The sequence below is a fragment of the Barbatula barbatula genome (genome assembly GCF_947034865.1).
Source record: "Barbatula barbatula genome assembly, chromosome: 6".
Classification (NCBI taxonomy): Eukaryota; Metazoa; Chordata; class Actinopteri; order Cypriniformes; family Nemacheilidae; genus Barbatula; species Barbatula barbatula.
The window spans coordinates 4559761-4581309 of NC_136765.1; the positions used below are offsets into that span (position 1 = coordinate 4559761).

General features: G+C 37.5%; 1 protein-coding gene across 1 annotated transcript in view; it reads right to left on the reverse strand.

The window, feature by feature from the left end:
• Positions 1-17894, reverse strand: part of tiam2a (TIAM Rac1 associated GEF 2a) — a 65087-nt gene extending 47193 nt beyond the window's left edge. The window contains exons 1-3 of the mRNA XM_079458406.1: positions 17732-17894; positions 2987-3065; positions 373-1423 (exon numbers count right to left, since the gene is read on the reverse strand). Of these exons, the coding sequence (XP_079314532.1) occupies positions 373-1416 (1044 nt within the window). The 5' untranslated portion in view covers positions 1417-1423; positions 2987-3065; positions 17732-17894. The remainder of the gene's footprint in view (positions 1-372; positions 1424-2986; positions 3066-17731) is intronic.
• Positions 17895-21549: the final 3655 nt, after the last annotated feature.

Consider the following 21549-nt stretch of genomic DNA (forward strand, 5'->3'; position numbering starts at 1 on the left):
TTGGGTCAAAAATAAACCAACCCAACTTCTGGGTTATAAATAAACCTACACTGGTTTAACCCAAATGCTTGGTTGATTAAATCCATTGTTGGGTTAGTTTAACCCAACAGTTTTGTTTGTCCATCTTTGACCCAACAACGGTTTGAAATAACCTAACATTTCTTGAGACCTGGCAGACCTGCCAACCTTGCTTTCCAGAATTCAAGTCATATTCGAAGCTCAAGCTATCCTCTTTTTCATGCTTTTTAGGCAGAGCATTTAACGTGACCCAAAAATCTTGCTCCCACCTAAAAAACTGTAATAGAGTGAAAAGGGGCAGAGTAGGTCTCTTCTAAACAAATGGTCAATAACTGTCCGGAGAAATATCCTTACCTGTAACTTCGTCTTTTTCCTGGTCAAGCTTCCTGTCCAGTTACTGAAATGCCTAAATTGGTTCCTAATTGTCTCACTCTTTCTCATACTCTCTAGAACTGGCTTTGGTTTCTGGCAAGGTAAGGTGAAGAAGGAATACTGCTTATCCCCTTGGCATCCCTCTAAACCAGATTCATCCATCACAGATACAAATGAGGTTCTTTGCTTTAAAGGGCTATCATTTGAAAACTGCAAAAATGTGGCAGCAATTTTGGGATCCTTGTAGAGGTCATCTATAGAAATGCCAGGTGACTGTTGATCAAAAACTCCAACCTTTGGTGTTGAAATACTTTGTGTTTCCCTGTTAGAGTAGGTAATGTCTGAATCATTAGGTTCTACACAAGTCCCACAAGTCCAGGGCAAGTCATACAGGGAGTCAACAGGTGTCAGGGAACTGCCTTTTCTTCTCTTGAAGCTGCCAACTGGTTGTGGAGCCTCCAAATTGACTACTGATGATGGTGTTACTCCAAATATATTAGAACTGGAGTCTATTGTAGAGGAAAACTTGAGGAGCTGAACCGGTCCGGAGCATTTGTCTGAGAGAAGGGCACTCTCGGATATGTGGTAAAAATCTACTCTTCCATTGTCATTTTTCTTAATCACAACCCTGGGACTGCTCTGTTTCTCAAAGTCATGAAGGCTAATACTCTTTTTTGTTGTTTTCAGTGTGTTGACAGCATAATTTTCACAGGCTTTACTCTTCTCCCCAGTGCCACTCTTCTCCAACAGGCCACCTTCAGGAAACAAGCCCTCAGATACCTCATTGAACTGACCATTAACACTACTCTTTAATTTACGTGTGATGTACTCATAGTTGTGTGATATAAAAGCATGGTCAGACTTCAATGGGGTTCTGAATCTTAACCCAGCATTCCTATCACTGCAAGGCAGTGAAATGCTGTCTCTGGTAGAACAGATCTTGGATGAATAATGCTCCAGTCTGTCAGGAATGATATAACTGCTTTGGGAGCGTTGGATAGTGTACCTACTCTCAGAGTTTCCCATCTTAGAACTAGAAAAGAAAGAGAAAGATTCCATAATTAGCATTCTTTTGTTTTACATCATTAACCCATGCCTAAACGCAAAACTCGTTCTATATAGACAATTTACACATGATCTCCTGAAGCCCCAAATTTACCTAACCCTACATGGGATTATTCTGGAACCGGTGCCGACGCCACATGACTTTCAAGTGTAGCATTAAAGTACCGTAAGAGCGTTTGAGAGTGGCCAGCTTGCTCAGCCGGCGCAGCATCTCAGGAGATCCCTTTGATCGTCCCCGGTGGGTGGTTGCAGTACACATCATAAACCCCGCCCTCTCCCTTGTAAACAAATGGGACTGGAGCCACATTTTAAAATCCAATTACGCTTCAAATAAAAAAAATTCACAGATGTTTTCTGGTATTTTAGTCAGTTTTTATCAAGTTGAGGTATGTCGTGTTTGATTTTTGAGGAAGTTTGGTTTTAGTTAGTTATAAGATGATATAAAAAGGGTTGCGGTAACATAATTTCTTTGTTTATGATTGAGTCATCAGGGAATATGGGCAGGACCTTGATACTGCGCTCCACTTAAGTTTATTAGTTTTTTCATAGGGGCAGGTGTTCAACTGAAATCTGCAAAAAACGCGTTCTGTCAGTCCAAAGTCTTTCCCTAAAAACAGCTTTTCTAAGGGGCCGATCACATTGAAAGCATTTATTGCGGTTTGATGTGACTCTTTTCAATTGTTTTCAGTTGGTAGGGAGCATTTTTTACGCTGCCTATTTATTGCACAGCCAGTCGCATTTTTGCCGACTGGCTGTGCCTCACGTTTTTTGGCGGATCGCTCTGAGCACCTGAAGTTGAAAAAACTCAACTCTGAGCAGAAAAGCGATTGACTTCATGCGTCTTTTTCCCCATTGTCCAATTGAATAAAAGGAGAGGTGAGCCTTTCCGATGTAGTGAAGGAACTTTACAGTTGCTTGAAATGTCCAGAGACTGCAATGATGAGGAAGAAACTTATACTTGACTTTCCAAATCTCCAAGACAGCCCAGAAATGCCATAGTGCCAGAAATAGAAGTAATCTCTAAATAAACATATTTAGAAAACTGGAAACGTGAAGCTATACAGCAGGGATGATTTGGTTCGTTCACAACCTTCTATAGTGATCAAACGAACAATTACAGCACTTACAGAAACGTATTGTGTCACTGTTCATTTCTATCAAATATTACATTAACCTCATGGTTAATAAAAAATAAAGAGTTTACGTGTATATATATATATATATATATATATATATATATGTATATATATATATATATGTATATACTGTATATAGTGTGTGTGTTCGTGTGTGCGTGATTACGGTAAAACAGGAAAAAACATATGTGTGATTGCAAACTAGCAACCCTATACTTAAAAGCGCTCTTTTTTTCTATGTCATACAAAGAAACAGGGTCAGCCTCGCCTCTGTTACTTATTAACTTCCTAGTGTTAAACACAATACTTGTTTTACTTTTTTTGTTAAATGTTACATACAGCGCTAACATTTCTAAAATTGACTGCATGACATGAGCTTTTTGGTAATTTCTTACCCACTGCTTCTTATGGCCCTGTATTCTTCATGGTCACAATCTCCTGCTGTTTCTGTCTCCGCCACAACTCTACAGTCATCTGTGTAGTGAAAAAACTGGTCTTAGAAAGACATGTGCCACAACATCAAACCATCCATTCAGGCTTGAAAGAAACAGTGCTTTAAAGCTAATCATCCTTTCTGATAGATAGGTGTAAACTATTGAAATTGAAAATGTTTTAAAACAAAATAACTAAATCTTGCTAAAACCAGTAAATTTTGCATAGCAGTGAATGTGTTTAGTTAAAAACCTTTCTTATAAATAATGCATATTTTTGCATTTTTCTTTCAAGCAATGACAGAACAAAGGAAAAATGTGTTATTTAACCAACTGACAAATTTAACCCTTGTGCATCAATTTAAGAACCTCTCACTTAGGGCCCTATCGTACACCCTCTGCAATGCGGCGCAGCGCAAGTGTTTTTGCTAGTTTCAGCCCAACGCAGTTTTCGTTTACCTGTCCTGCACCGCTTTGTTTAAATAGCAAATGCCTTTGGGCTCATTTGTGTGCCCATGGGCGTGCTGGTCTAAAAAAAGAGTGTTTTAGGGGCATTGTTGACGCGTTGCTATTTTGAGGATCTGAAAATAGACCCTCAACCATAGACCAACTCAAACCTGGTCTTAAGTCTAAAGTCAAAGTCAAAATATTATTTTAAAATGCGTTAGAAATGATTTGCCTCTGGGTCCACAACGCACTTGGACTTATTCCACAGAGGGAAGGGCAGCAGCACACAAACATGGCAAATATAAAAAATAAATGGATTACAATGAAAAAGATCATTATTGTGTACATAAAGATACAAATCCAGCTTGTCCTGTAGATAGTCTGGGTGCTTTAACCTCACGCAAGAGCAAAAGCGTTTCCTCTCTGGAGAAGCGTCCAGTCTTTGCTCTTGCATATTCTACCGTGTAAATAGCAAATGCGCCATGGCGCGAGCACAATTAGCTCTTAAAGGGAATGAGAGACTGATTGGTTTACTGCACGTGTACGCCCAGTTCTTCTGAACTTTTTTACACCAATAAAACACCCATTACATATTTAGAGAATGGGAACAACCGTTTAGACCATGTTCCCGGGCGTGCAGGCCGGTATCCCGTTGTTAAAGTAGGATTCTGACACGCCCTGAGTGCACCTGTGCCATGTGCTTTAGACCATGAGCTTAGATAGTAAAAATAGGGCCCTTGGCAAAAAATGGACAAAAATATCCATGTCCAAACACGATCATAAAAATATGATATATCAATGTACATTAACGCATTTGGCCAACGACTTACATTGCATTATCCTAAACATTTGTTTCTAAATACGTGCAAAACCTGGGCTCAAACCGACAACCTTAGCATTGTTAGCACCCAGCCCTTACCACTAAGCTACAGTAAAGGATATACATTCTTTAAACACCAGTTTAAACCCTAACCCTTTTCTAGTAAACAGTGTTCATAAAAAGTTAAATACATGACAGATAAGTTCTGCAAAACAAATTTCCATTTGTTTGTTAATTCGCATCTAGTTATATTTTCTTTATAGGCAGCTCACAGGGTTTGTAAAAGTGCTTAATGCTACAATTTCTCAAGGTATTGTCTTCCTTCAGCAGCACAGGACATCTGAGATGAAGCAGCAGTGACGCTGTGCTGCACTTTTTTTGTTTCTGAGTATGCAATCCCTGATCGAACCCATGCCCTTGGCATGGCTAGCACCATGTACTAACCAGTGAGCTACAGGAAAGCTGTTAGAACTAGCTGTAAGAAAACTAAAGAAACCATTTGCCAAAAATGTGTGTGTGTGTTTGTGCGCGTGCTTGTGTGTGTGAGTGCGTGAGACTTTATGTACCTTTCAAGACTTTTTTTCTGTGTTCCGGGTTAAATTCCATGTTGATTACAAAATACTGCTACTCTGTAATGTAAATGCAATGTAAAGCCATATACAGTTTAGCTCCTGAATATTTAAAAGAACTTCTAATACGCTACATTCCATCACCCTCCTTAAAATCTTTAAGTAGTTCCTAGGATAGCAAAGTCCACAAAAAAGGGGGTAGAGCTCTTTCCTACCTAGCCACTCTCTCCCAACTGAAATATAGACTGAAAATGCATCTCTTCAGGCTTGCATGCATTAATTATTATTTTATTTGCCGGCTCCTGTCTTGTGGTGAAGGAGGGGCATGGGGGTGAATTTATAAACGAAAACACATTATAGATAAGAAACCAGGTGAAGAGGATGGGTTGCATGAAAAGGATTATTCGGTAATCTATATGTCGCTCATTTCATTATGAACATAAGCATACAATGAAATATATCTCTTATCAATTCTATCACTTACAGTTATTGTTATGCAATTATACATAAAGCAACACTATTTTGTAAAATTTTTGTTTAATATAATTTGTACAGCCTGCAACAAAGCAATTAAAACTAAACTATACTGTATGTTGCAGTTACACTAGCACACCGCTTAGAGTATCACAGAGGAAGAACCCAATTGCAGGCAGCTACAATGAAGGGGTTAACAGAAGCTTTATTATAAAGCACAAAACAAACATCCACCATGGGGAAAAAATCTAACCAAACTTGCTAAAATTTTTTAAACCAAATACTTCCCACAAGGGGGCAAAAATAAACAACTAAAAAACAAACAAGGACCTTGACACTACACACATGAACTTGGCAGACTAATACAGGGCAGGAAACACGTACAACGAACCAGCACAAGACAATTGACAAGAGGGCATTAAATAGGAAGACTAACAAAGGAGATAACGATGGGCAGGTGTGGGTAATGAGACACAGGAGGAAAGCTATACTAGGAACGAGAGGGGCGGGGCCAAATGACGAGACTGGAGAGAATGCATATTATGTCCTGATTGACAATAATATGTTTCTCTCCACAAAGAACACGTGGGTCTGTCATGATTCTGCCCCTGGACCAGAAAATCAAGACAAGACTATGCAGAATCATGACAGTTACTCTGAAAAAAGTATTTAGTTACTCATTACTTTCTATAACCTATATCAACTTTGATTAGTTAAGTGATTCATGGATAGACAGGAAACGACTCTTAATTCCTCCAAATAAATCATATAAAACTACATAAAGTACTCTCATTAACTAACTAAAGTATTACAAATGTGAGAAAGATACATTAATGCATACATTTTAAAGCTAGACTTTGAATTTTATTGTCAATTCCACCTAGTGCCCAAACTCTGGAACAGTCTTCCGAATAGTGTGCGGGAGGCAGACACGCTCTGTCAGTTTAAATCTGGATTAAATGAAAACATCTCTTCAATTCAATTCAATTTTATTTATATAGCGCTTTTCACAATTTGCATTGTTCCAAAGCAGCTTTACAGGGGAAAAACTAAACCCCCAAAAAAGGGTAAAACACAGAACATGAATAGTTTAACTTGTTATAAAAAAGACCTAGTAAATAATATCTAATGTCAGCATCTCCTGGTGGTTTATTTAGCATATTTTGCATTAAGTGAATGCTTGGCTGAAAAGATGTGTCTTTAATCTAGATTTAAATTGGGCGAGTGTGTCTGATCCTCGAATAATATCAGGAAGGCTATTCCAGAGTTTAGGTGCTACGTATCAGAAAGCTTGACCCCCTTTGGTGGATTTAGTTATTCTAGGTATTATCAGAAGTCCTGCGATTTGAGATCTTAGAGAGCGTGATGGGTTGTAGTGTGATAGAAGCTCTGTTAGGTAGGTAGGGGCTAAACCCTTTAAGGCTAAATATAAGTGATTAAAAGAACTTTAAAGTCAATACGATACTTAATGGGTAGCCAGTGAAGGGTTGATAACATTGGGGTTATGTGACCGTATTTTCTGGACCTCTTCAGCCTTGCATACACTACCATTGTTTAATACAAATCCTCTAAGGGATTATTAGGCTGCATTATTTAGATCAACCGGAACCAGGAACACTTCATATAACAACTTATGCACTTGTGGAACGGTATTTTGCTCTCAGTTTTCTTTTCTCATTGTTCCAAGGTCAGTAACCAGTCCAAATGATGAAGCTGAAAGAGGGAGGCTGCAATCATATTATTTGTGATCCTTTCCAATGTATGTTATATATACTTGACTCATTGGGGCGCAAGTTATGGAGCAGACAAAAGTTAACAGCAACAACAGTGATTACAAGTATATGCCGTGATCTTTGCATACTTTAAAGAATGAAGCATTTAGTTGATCATGATGAATATTTATTGCAACTGATGTAAACACGATGCTTACTTCTTCGATCAGACGGCTTTGTGTTGTTTCCAGGCAAAACGTTAAAGAACGCGACACGCATGTCTCCCAGAAATCCTGTTAAATTCAACCATTCAGATGACAACTTTGAACGTGCTGAATGTTTTCAGAAAAGTGTGCCTCATGCATCAGATGTTCAGCCAGTGGTCCATTAGCGTGAGGGTGACATCGCCGTCGAGAAGTCTATGGGTTTTTCAATGGTTTTTTTAAATCACCTGTGGTTAACAAAACTTCTAAATATATTCACATTTTAATCTATGAAATAAACACACCTGTTATAAACTGCTCGTGACTTTTTAAAGCTCTATTTTGTCTTAAAAATGGCAGTTTCTAACAAGTAGCTAAAAGTGACTACTTTCTTTGCGGTGGACGTTAGACATCATCACGCATATAGGATAAAATGGGGCTAAAAGCTCCATGAGGTAAAAGGCACCTTTGATTTTATTTACCTGTAAACTTATACATGGCACAAAAAATGCTGAAGCACTGTTCAAAACATGCACTTTTCCCTCTGCGTGTGGATATTTTGCGGCAGCACCACAAAATTGATTTGGCGCTAATTTGATCTAATATTTGATCTTTTTCACAATTGTTTATATTATTACGCAGCACACGAGAATCATTAATATTACGCAATATATTTTTAGATAAAGGTCTTGCTAATGATTTTTAGTTTTATTCAAGTTAATTAAAGCAACAATTTTTCAATTACATAAGAATATGTAAAAGAACCCCTGTTGTTGGGACTAAAGGCACATTAAATGAACATGATATTAAACAGCTGGTTGACGTTTTCATTAGTTGACATGACATGGTTAGATTCAGATGGTAAATATCATATATTAAATTGGGTGTCCACTTAGAGATTATCACCATATTTATAATGAACCATTATATTTAAAATATTATATTAATCATATAATATCATAAAATACCATTTTGGGTCACTACTTTAAATCGATATAAATTTTTTCATATACCTCATTCATAGAATTATATTATTACCTCATGCATTTATTGGATTTATAAGAAACTAAATTAACCACTCTTGATATATTTTCATACAAATCTGTTGCTTCATAAATGTTTAATACAAACATATATTTATTTTAAAAAAAATACTATATGAGTGCAGTGAAAAGAGCATTGTTTCTTAAGGTGTGCCTTCAGCACTGTTGTACCCTATAAATCTCAACAAATAATTGCAACATGGGCACAAATCTAAAAAACAATTTTGATTTAGATTCAGTCAAGGAGTAATTCATTACCAGGGAACACGTTTTTAATAAAGTTTGAAACAGTTGTCGGAGGCTTGGTGGTTGTGTCGTTGATATCGAGTGAGCATAGTGTAGTCTGTTTATAGCCTCATGTTAGCTTTGTACTTAGTTTTTGTATTTCGGCTTCAAAAGTAACAAACGTTGTTTTAATTTGTAAAGATTATCTTGATAGATAAAACATGTTAACATCATAAACCTTTGTTAATCACAGATCTTATTTTTTGCAATCTTCCAAAAGTCTATGGGCAAAATGTATAGGCTTTTTCAAAATGACAGCTAAGGTTTATCCCAAAAGATGCTAGATTTTTCGCTATGCGCTTCATCTTAACTAAAGCTGCTCGGGGGTTCGTAAAAGTAAAAAAAACATGTTGTGTGGGCCAGAGAAGCTGAAGCCTTTGCGGAGATGATTTTGGGTGTGAGGGCAGAATGAATAGCTGAAAATGTTCTTCCTCTTGATCGGGCCCCAAGTGCACATGGCCATCTGGGCCCATAATGCCCATTGGATAATCTGGATGACAGCAACATAAGCAGTACTAAAGTATGTGCAGTGAAATAGCACAATCCTATCACTATAATTGCCCTGGAGAGTGAACATTGAGTTTGAGTAATAGTTGATAGTGAAGACACATGGTTTCAGGTTAGAGGAATTGCATTACTATTAACTACACCCCCTTAATCAACTGGAAGAGAATGATTCTGTCCAAAACTATGGTTTGTCTTTCATTCTTTTCATTAACTTTGTTCTCCTAGCAAATCTTAAACTCAGTGTGTTTTGATCACAGGTTACAATGACAAAATATGTTTTGATTTTTCAATACATAAATTGTTCAACACAAAAATAGTAGGCCTAGTATGCCTTAAAGTAGTCAATTTTGACTTCATGTTTAAAGACTTAAATGCTGTAGAGGTTGAACCGATTAGATGAAAGCTTCTTAAATGACAAGTGAATGTCGGCCTTCCAGAAATAGCAACAAACAAACAGTACAGTCCATCTGTCCATGATACAGGTGTTTAGGAACTACTTAGTAGAATACATTTCTGGCCTAAACTAACCTGTAAGGGAAAGCATTAACATTTCATGTGGCTATTTATAACTAGTTCAATCACAAATAAGTCTATGAAATGTAAGTCGGCTGTACATAGTTTTTAACTAGAATACCTAAGACAATGTCAAAGTTAGGCTGTGTCTTGATCAGCTCCCTTGTTCCCGAGGTGGTGAATAAGTATATTGTGTACACGGGTCCGGGCACTGGTAAGGACCCTGGCTCTCTTCTCATTGGGACACGTTCACTTATCTTCCTGTGACGTGACTGCTTGAGTGCGTTGTAACAGTATACTTCACAGCTGTTATTGATCAACAACCGGCAAAACCGACATCTCTCTGACTCTATTTTTAAAATACTAGTTTAAGTACATGTGAGGAACACTTTTATTAGTCCGTTACATATCATTGGACAAATTTGGTCGATTAATACAATTTAACGGTTGTGTTGGCTGCCTGTCTAGCAACGTTCGTTTATACATAGCATAAAATAGCATTTGTCATTTTAAAAGTCACATCGCGTTGAAGTTTATTTATTTGGCTCCTATGGTTTCGATTAAACGTCTTCAAAATTTGTGAAGTGATTTCCGGTAAGGGAACATAGGAAGCGTCGATGCTCCCTGTTTTTTGCAGTGCATTGTGGGAATTGTTAGGAATCAAACGTTTCAATGCACTGAGAAGGCTTACTCCTTGATCAGTGCCCTGACCACGGGACAAAAGAGCTGATCGAGACACAGCCATAGACATTGTCAGCACTTAAATGGAAAAGCGCTTCTATAACAGTGTCTGATTCATACCTATCAGTGCCAATGGAACCGTTTTAACACATGGATTCACATCCATGTGCCTCGGAAATAAAATTTGACCCATAAAGCACCACACAAGACCAACAAATAGTGTGATACCAATATTGACAGTTTAAAGAGACATGGATTATCTATTCATTGCTTGTTTCCAAACTAATTTATGTAAGAGCAGAAACCTGCAACTTAATGTCGCAATTCCAAGGCAGGCAGTTACATAGAAACAGAAGATCAGGGACGGAGTCATGCCCAGGGCACTAGACCAACATGGCAAATGTAATATGTGTAAATTTTTCATTTATTTTATTTTCTCAATAAAGAAGTGCTGAATACTGTTGAATAAAGGGTTACTTTTGTAAAGTATCAACTGTAACGAATAAATCAAATAAATAATCCTAATGCATTGTGGATATCTAGAAATGAGTAAAAAAAAACACTGTTTAAGAGAAGCGTGCAGAAGTCACGTGCAAAAGACAGTAGATGGCAAAATAACAAAACGACTTTAAAACCACCGAAATGTTTCAAAGACATCTGAGTTCGCTGTCTTTAATGGACATTGAATGGAGTCTTGCGAGACAGCTGGATTTGGATTACGTTGTGGAAGAGTTTTCTCTGAGTAAATCACGAAAGATACCTCTCAGCGAAGTTAAAACCATCTTTTTTATGAACTTAAGATAACGTTAAATGCTTTGGTGATTGATATTGCTTCATTTGCAATGCATGGAATGTTAAATGCTTGTCTTCTTAATGCAGAAATATAAATTATGCAAGGCATAGGCTAAATTTTTTCCCACGTAATATGCGTTGGAGAGGTCGGAAGTTGAGTACTGCGAAATATAAATAAAATAATTTGTGCTGTTTTTTTGTGCATTTTACTTAGAAGACGTTTTTCTATTCTGCAGCACTACTTTTCTAAAGTTTTTCTATGTAAAAACGCTCTAGAAGGACGTGTTTTACTGTTATGATTGCGTGGTTTGAAGCATCTCTCACATGGTTTTAATACACTGTGTCAAGTCAGTGCCCAGGGCACATCAAAGTCATAATCCGTCCATGCACAAGACAAAGGGTGTTGGGAGCTGGGAGCAGGTTCTCAGCCAGAACGTCTGTTCACACTAACTGTAGTGCGAAAACGTGAAACTGGAGCAAATGATCATCATCATCTATTTCACACCTGTAAGATTGGTGGCCCTGATGAGTTGGCTGATAGACAAAAATGATATTGGATGCCATGCTTAAAGAAAGATACACAGAGAGGCATACAGACTCATTATTCAAATAAACATGACATTAGATAATATCAGAACATTTTCATGCATGTGTAAACTTGAACTAGAAACGGATTTGACTGGTTATGACTGAAGTATCTATTACATTAGGCATGCTAACAAGATACAAATATTGCTAATAACGCATATATTTACTTATTTAAAGTTAGTGCTAGTTTTCACTAACACGTGAACCTACTCAAACACTTTGTGATTTTCAGCTCATAATAAATAGGCCTGTAATGGTCAGTCAAATAGCCACTTGTGCAGTCCTTAGCCAATGAAAGCAGCGACAGAGTTCAGACCTTCTGCTGTCAGTCTGAACTTCTGACTATGCGAGACTAGAGTTCATTAGTCATTAGCTGTTTCTATATTTGACTGCAAAGGTATGTGAAGGGTTGATTTGCACTTTGCTCAGTCTCAAACAGCATACCCACAGACAGCCCACAATCCATTCCCAGGCAGATATTTCTAAAATCACTGGCAAAAATTACAATTTAACAGCATATATCCAATCAATAATTAAACATGACATGAACTGTATCATAGCTTTGGTTTGCTAAGCTTAAATTGCCCTTAAAATCACCTTTTTCAAGGTTGCCTCATCTACAGCACAGGGTGGCAAGCGCCTCACGAGAGCCCCGCCCATGAGAATCGTCAGTCTTTACTGATTGAGGATTGGCTCATTTTACTGGAAGGTGGGACTTCCTTTGCTAGAGCAGCTATATTGAGCGTTGCATTCCACGCCATTCATTGTAACGGCAGTGGTGCGTCTTGTTAATAATAATATCCTTGGCTACTTTGCACTTATTTTAGGTTTGTTTAGTTCATTTGAAATACTTCAGATGCACTTTACAAATGATGAGTTTACACTAGGGCTGCATGATAAATCGTGATTAACACTAAATATTGCGTAAATTGACCTGTCTAGAGCAATTATGACATTGGAAAGTCTGCAATAATGTGTCATGCGCTGTTTGTCCACGAAGCACAGCCCTGAGATCGGAAATGCTACCCAATCTGAAACTCTTGCGAGTTTGGGCCGTTTATAACGTGCATTTGAAAAAACAACATCGGTCAAACAACATCATTATAGATGTATTTTATTGTTTGAAAATACCGTTCAAGGCTTGAAGAACAGTGACAGAAAGATGCTCATAGGCATTTCCTGAAACCAAATACTCTAGAAAACTTTCCATTGCAACACTCACGCCCAGCAGCAGCCCTGCGCTTCCACCATTTTGGGGGGGAAATAATTCAGCAGTCAAATAACTTTTTGCTGTCGCTGTGGCAATATAAGCTGCTTTGTAAAAAAAGGTACATTAAAGCTGTCAGTTTCAGTTGAAATTCTTTTAAGTTCAAGTATTTGCATTATAAACCCAAATTAATACCAACATATGAAATTAAATTAAGGACATGAACCAGAAGAATTGGGAATGTTTGACAATAACAGCTTAACAGTAAACTGTGTCCCTTAGCAAGACTGTAAAAAAATACTATTTTTAATATACAGTAAACAAACAAAATTATTTGATTGTTCAATTATGACAGACAGCAATCTCATGTTCTAAGATCATTATCATGATCATGTTTATAGTGCGACCCAGGGCATTCAACGACCCAGGGCATTCAATTTATTGTAGGTGTCAAAAAATTTACTGATGGCTTAACTTCAGGGATACTTCACCAGGAAATGAAAATTCTGTCATCATTGACTCACCTTGGTACCTATGGTAGTCATGTGGGGCCAAATCTATCTGGTTACAAACATTCTTCCAAATATCTTTCTCTGTGTTCATCAGAACAAAGACATTTATACAGATTTGGAACAACTCGAAGGTGTGTCAATGATGTGAGCATTTTTGGGTTAAGTATCCTTTTAAGACAGGGAAGTTCAAGGATTTCATCAATGTTAGATTTCTCTCTAAATTCAGTATGACAGGTAAGAATGAAGTGATATAGTTCATCTAAGGTTATAATAACGTTACTCTTCCCCTACAATACGTAATCAATGAAATGAATTCAGCTAATTAGTTTAATAAGTTCATTCGAACTTTGTGTCATATAAATCATTATTACAGTTTTTATGGCAGTTCCTTAAAAGGATTAAGTTTAATACTAGACTTAAAAACAGTTAGCAGGAGCATAAAATAGCGCTAGCATCTAACTCTTTTGTTAGCATTCTGTCTGTTTCTGTGTCAACATATTGGACCATTGTTACACAGCTTTAAAGGAGGCATACCATTCTGTTCCACGAGCTGCCCTGGGACTTTCTGATCATTGTTTGGTTCACCTTCTACCAGCCTATAAGCAGAAACCCTCAATCTGCTAAGCCTGTAGTAAGATCTATTAAGAGATGGACCAATGAAGCAGAGCGGGATTTACAACCCTGCTTCAACTGCAATGATTGTTTTTTTTGAGGCTACAGCCACTGACCTGGATGAACTCACTGACACTGTGACATCCTACATCAGTTTTCGAAAGGTCATGTGTGTTCCAATCAGGACTTATTTAACAACAACAAACCTTGGTTCAGTGCAAGAGGAAGCCTACAGGAGTGGGGGAAAAGCCTTCTACAAACAGGCCAAATACACTGAATAGGAGTATAAAAGTGGCTAAGAGAAACAACACCAAAAGGCTGGAAAACCAGTCCTCAAGCAATGACTCTACATTAGTATGGAAGGGCCTGAAAGCCATCACCAGTTACAAGTCACCACCCCCCCCAGACTGGTGTTTGCCTACTTGAAGGACATAACTAGACCCTTTCTAGACCCCCTGCAGTTTGGTTAGCTAGCAAACGGGTCTGTGGATGATGCAGTCAACATGGGGCTGCACTACATCCTTCAACATCTGGACAGACCAGGGACTTATGCAAGGATCCTGTTTGTGGACTTCAGCTCCATTTTTAACACCATAATGCCGGATACCCTCCTGTGCAAACTGACACAGGTCTCTGTGCCCACCTCCCTCTGTCAGTGGATCACCAGTTTCCTGACAGACAGACAGCAGCTAGTGAGACTGGGGAAACTCATATCCAACATCCGCATCATCAGCACTGGAGCTCCTCAGGGATTGGTGCTCTCCCAACTGCTCTTCTTCATCTACACTAATGACTGCACCTCTAAAGAACCCTATGTCAAAATCCTGAAATTTGTCATGGTCTTATCCAGGATGGCTACGAGTCTGCTTACAGACAAGAGGATGATCACTAACAGACAAGAGGTTCAAAATCGGACTTGAGCTGAATACGCTCAAAACTGTGGAGATGACAGTGGACATCAGGAGGAACCCCACACTCAGCATCATGAACACAAACGAGGCAGCAGAGGAGTCATTCAGGTTCCTGGGCACTACCATCTCACATGACCTGAAGTGGGACATCAACATAGACTCCAGTGTGAAAAAGGCCCACCAGAGGTTCTTTCTTTGTCAGCTGAAAACTCTCAACTTCTCACAAGCACAGATGACACAGTTTTACTCAGCGGTCATTGAATCTGTTCTGTGCTCTTCTAAAATTGTTTGGTTTAGCTCAGCCTGCAAATCAGATAAAAGAAGACTGCAACGGACTGTTATGACAGCTGAAATGATAATTGGTGTTAAACTGCCCAACCTTCAGGACTTGTATAACTTCAGAATGTAGAAACGGCCAGGTAACATCATCACAGACCCCTCACACCCCGGCCTCAACCTGTTTGCACTTCTCCCCTTGGGCACTCTACTGGGGCAAAGGACCCCATGATTTTTTCTATCATTTTCTTCTTAAAAACCTGCAGTGGGCAAGAAGTATGCAACACACTACACTTTACAAACTTTCCTTGCTTAAACCACTAATCCTACAGTGCAAAAATACTGTGGAAGGTAAACATTCATGTATTTAAAAATATTTAAGTATCTTCAACATACTTTACCTAAACTTGCTTGCATGCACATTTTCTTGCACATCTGCATTCATTACACAATGATAACAACAAATAATTACATCTTTAAGAATTAAAAATTACAATATTTCCAGAAACCAGTCGTTTTATGGCTCCAACTAATATAAAGAACATATTTTTACTACGGCCAGTTACACGGCCAAGTCCAAACAAAGTTGGTTTGTTTATCAATTCTTACCTCAAACTCATCATCCCCTTACTGTTTCCATTCGCCTGCTTTGCACAAACAAATTCTAATGTCCATCTACAGGGGCTACTACTGATCGAATCAAAATAAGTTGATCGTTATTATTTAGAATCTTACTTCAGATTCGTCATGTTTTCATGCGCAGCTGCATGCTGCAGTTGTTGTAAGGAAACATACAGATGTGGATGGTTTCCTTTCCGAAAGAACGGCACAAGTTTGTATTTTCGCATGGTTTAAAATACGCAACTTCATTTTTCCAGTAATCTTTTGCTCCACTCCTAATTACCACCTCTCTCTCTCTCTCTCTCTCTCTCTCTCTATCTCTCTCTCTCTCGCGCTCCTAAGTATTATTTAAATACATGTACATATTTTCTTTACAGTATCTGACTGCACAAAACGGCATGGGGTCGTTTTCATAACAATCACTAGAGTGCGTTAAATTTAAAACGTGATTTGTTGTCGTAATAAGCTACGTACACAAACGACCATTTGAGTCATTTTTACTTGGAGGATTTATTCCATAAAACGGACAAAACAGATCTCTGGATCTGTTCCACATTTGTGGAATGATCTGCCTGCTGGTACAAGATCAGCAGATTCTGTAGCCATCTTTAAGAATCGGTTGAAAACACATCCTTCCATCAGCACCTGACCGATAAATCAAATACAATTAAATAGTTATAGTATTAGCGACTAGCCGTATCGATCAAGAAAAACAGACTAGCCAACTTCCTGTTTTGGTAACTTGTTGTTCGGCAGGATTACTGGCTCCTATACAATGGCTTTTGGCCTTTTGTTTCACAGTATGACAGGATCTCTTTTTAAAAATGCATGGGAAATTACTTGAAAAATGTAATAGATGGCATATTTGTAGAATTAGGAATAGGCTCTTTTAGGAGTCATACAAAACAGCGTAACTTTATAAAAAAAGTATAGTTGCAAGGTTTCTCGTGGCTGAATTGAAAGATAGTGTTAAAAATACACAAGACATTATTAAGTCCACACAGTACACAGTAAAAAAATGCATTTGGGCCATGAATCAGAAAGAGAAATAAAAAATGTCTATGCAATCAGAAGTTAAAAGTAATGAACTGGACATAATGGGGTTTGGAAACCATGAGGGGGAGCTCCCAGTTCCAAATGGCATGCCTTGACCTCCCTAAGCCAATATGCATGCAAGCGTTTTACTACCGATTCTACCATCCATCATTCATCCTTCTATTCAACAGAAAGTGAACCCTCATTATGAAAATCACAACGACGGGCTGGTCATCCTTTTTGTGCTCTTAAAGTTACAGTTCATCACACTTTACAAATATGAGACTGACTGACTACCATCCAAGGTATGTATATCACCAATGACAAGTGTATATTAATAACATATTTAAATAAAGCATCAGTTAAATGGTAAAAGACTGTAACACACATACAGGTATCAGCTGTCGAATTCATTCTTACACTGGGTTTGGTAGTAATACAGATGCAGAACATAGCCTACATGAATACTGTATTTAATAAGAAAATCATCATCTAATGTGATCCTTTCATAACCGAATTGAATATTAAAGAAACAATATTTAAGTTAAACAAACACTACACAATGAATAATGTTCTTTAAGCAAGACAACATTATTTACAAGGGCAAGACATTACACACCGCGTAAGATAAAAGCTTGTGTCTTGTATCCATGTATTCAGATATTCATATATCTTCAGGATCTTCTTATAAGCCTATTTTTATATTTTGTCTTGAATTAAATAATAATGCTGATAACAGTATTTTTAAAATATATATTTCATGAAGTATACATTTCTATATTGTGTTACAGTAAAAAAAGGAGGGTCTCAGAAAAAACAAGCACTGAGCTAAGCTACATGGTTCACATAAGAAATGCACATAGAAGGATTACAAACAAAAACACAGACAAGTTTAACTTACCAGTTAGTTCCAACGATATGACTAAAAATAAATATCCACTTCTGTAATCGTGTGTTTTGATAGGGATGAGTATACTCTTAAACAAGGCGATTTATCAGAAACAAAGTTTGAATCCACCTCTACCTAGAGACCGAACAAGCAAACTCTAGTTCCAGTGTGAAACACTTGCCACACACCTAAAATGACAGGCAGCGCAGTCTACCAATAAAAATAAAGCAGTCACATAATCATTTAGATTTTCTCCAGAGAGCACAAATCCCATTTCAGGAGTGGAGCTCAGGCTGTTGATCAGATCTGCTTGTGTTTGGTTGCTGGGATACACTAAGTCATTTAAGTGGCTGTTTGATGACACCGACTCACACTATATTACACTGTCATTGTGTGTTTTTATTCAACATTTGGAGAGCAGAGTTGCATTTAGAACTTAATATTTAGTAAAATATTCTCCAGTACTTTGTCAAAGCAGTCGACATGCATTTGGCAGGGAGAGAGCAAATACAAGGCACATACAAGTCTCAACAGATGCAAATTTAGGACTAGGAATTTTTCAATATGCTATGTTAGTTGTCTATTTTAGTCCTGTATTGTTTTTTACGTTTGGAATGTAACATTAACCAAGTGTAATAAATGCTGTTTTTGGTTATTTCATTGAACCGTATTCTCGTTTCTCTTGTATTAAAACGTGAATGTTACTGCCTATACCTTATATCAGTTCTCTCTTATATTTGTCTTTTTTCAATCCGTGAGTGATACACTAACAAACACTGTTCCTGTGCATTACATTATTTATCCTACAGAAACACTAATAGAAGTACTCAAACTGTCATTTGTCATTTTGTACATGAAGTGAGAATACAACCACGTCACTTCATGTAAGTTTTGTTAAGTCACGAACGCATGGCAAAAGCACAGATTTAAATGCTTGGGTAGCTGCGGGAATGCTAACCAGGCAACATGTAAGGTTTTTTTAAGCCTGAAGAAGAGTAAGTCTGACCTCTGGTGGCTAAGAGATGCTAGAATGATCAAAGTGTACGCTGTGTTTTCAGAATGATTCAGCTCGACGAATTGATTGTTGTGCACTCTTGCCTTTACTTATTTGTATCCCACAGAAACACTATAAATCAAAGCACTCAACCTGTTATTTTCCATTTTGTTGCTGGTTGTTGTGGACTCTTGCCTTTACAGGCAAAAAAGGGTAAAAAAGCTTAATCAACTAAATCTATAAAATAAGCGAAAATACTTTCAAAAGTTGACATACACCTGATTCTTGATATTGTACAACGTTACCCCAATCAATGGCAATTTTGTGGCATTTTCTTGTTTGTCTTGAGCCATCAAACCACTCGTCTCCAGAAAAATCTTCTTGACCTTTACACAACCTTTGCTTTTTCTGCATATTTGACCCTCGTTCACCAGGGACTGTATAGTGTTGAGATCCATCTCGATCCAATTATGAAACTCATACACAACTATTACAACAGATATTAAAATTCATTGATGCTCAAGAAGGCAACAAAATAGGCTACATATAATGCCAGGTATGTCGACTTTTAGGCTGGGTGTTGTCAACATGCTCCAGATTCTGCAAGGTGAATGTAAACTTTTCACCACAACTTCATTAGCCTTCTCTACTCTAACATCGGCTTGTTTTTCTCTCAAGGATTAGACACAGTAGGTGTAGTAGAGTAATAGAAAACCAACAGACCCAACATTCATGGATGCTGATAATTCTGTGTAATTGAATCATTAATGGAAAAGGTCGTGTTGAGTTCAAATAGAAAGGTAAATCAAATCTTTGTGAAAAAACTGGTGTCAAACAAGTGGCCCTTATTTATGGACGAAGGCAGCAAATGTTGTACTGTGCATTTCTCTCTAGAAATCTGAGTAAAAGGGGTCATTCCAGACATTGTTCAGAAGAACAGCGTACTTTGATTAAAAAAATTATCAGAGAGGGAAAAACATACAAAGAAGTGCAGAAAATGATAAATGATATCAAATGCTTTCAAATGTTAACCAAAACCAGAAAGACATGGAAAAGGTAACACTACCATTCGAATGGAGGGAAGAACAGCCAAAATAGCAAAGACTCAAGTCTGATGTTACCTGTGACTACTGTAACAATTGGAAGATGCCTATGTGAAGCCAAGCTATCGGCAAGATGCCCCCGCAAAGTCATATTGTTGAAAAAAACAACTTGTGCTGAAGAGGTTACAATTTGCCAAAGAACACGTTGTCCGGCCTAAAGAGAAATGGCGCAATATTTTGTGCACTTAGGAAATCAGGATTGTTCTTTGTGGGTCTAGGGGTCGCAGACAGTTTGTCAGATGACCCTCAAACACTAAATTCAAGCCACAGTACACTGTGAAGACTGTGAAGCATGGTGGCGCAAGCATCATGATATGGGGATGTTTCTAATACAATGGTGGAGGGCATATTTATCTGATTCCGGGGATCATTGATCCGTTTGAGTACATTGTACCTTTTTTCTTCATGTTTTTGTTTAGAATAGAATGTGCAGTGTTCCCAATGCATTTGTGTATTGAATTAAAAGTTATTATAAGGATTTTGAGCTTTACTCACTTTTAAAACACAACTGTACATCCGGTTAGTATAAAACCGTTTAGTATTCCATTTGGAATGATACTACCCTTCTAAATACACTACATGGTAAAGTGCATAGTTTGTCATTTTGGACGCAGCTATAGAGTTCCTGCAGATTATTTCTGATAACAAGCAAAAGTAACAGAAGAACTGTTACGTGGCAAACGTGTATGTGTATGTCCTATACGGTTTCTTCAAATGCAACAAGTAGACCCATTTAACAAATTGTTTATTAAATTAAATTAGCATACAACAAAATTAAACTATTTGTTTATTTAATACATTTATATTATTATACACTTTAATAATAATATAAATGTATTACACACTAACCAGACCAATAAACAAACACAAACCTGAAGTTAACTGAAGTATGTTTATTTTCTAATTTCTATAGGTTTATGTTAAAATGTATTTTCCATTTTCTGTGCTTCTAACAATATGATTTAATATTGTATGACGTTTCATGGTGCGACAGTATACAAAATAAAAGTATTTATTTGAAGTACATTTTGCAGTTTTGCACTTTAAAACCGTGAAACTTCCTAAAATATTGGCGAGATTCTGTAGCCATCTTTAAAAGTGGTCTGAAAAAAACAATTCCGTCAACACCTGACCGATCAACTCTGACTTCTATCTCTTTTCTACTCTTTTTTTTATTTTACAACTTATCTCTGTATACTGTGGCAGGCTATAATGAGACTAGATTTTTTATTGCACCTGTGCTTTTTGTTGTCCTTATGCTGTTCCAATTGCTTCCATTGTTTATCTCATCTGTAAGTAACTTTGGATAAAAGTGTCTGCTAAATGGCTAAAAGACTTAATGTAAAAGGCTGCACATAGAAAACATATAAAGAACAATAAGAAAACATCCCGACTTGTGACAAATAGAAGGTTCTTTATATCACCACCGAGGTCGTATATACTGTTGCGCTTTTCAAGGCAATGTGCTTTATGACAAATGTTGTATTTAGCTAAATTTCCCATTTTCATTTTTCATGCTGTATTGCAATGCTTATTATTAACGCTTTATTTGTGTGGGTCCATTTTTTTATTCATGTGCAATAATAAATCAAAAGCAGAGACTGCCCCCTCAGTTGCAGATGCAGAATCTCTCCTTGGAATGACTCACGTCTCAGCCCAAGGTCAGGACTAATCTTACTTTAAAAGGTGTCCAAATTGCCCAATGTCGAAATTACACCCGTCCAAATTTTTTC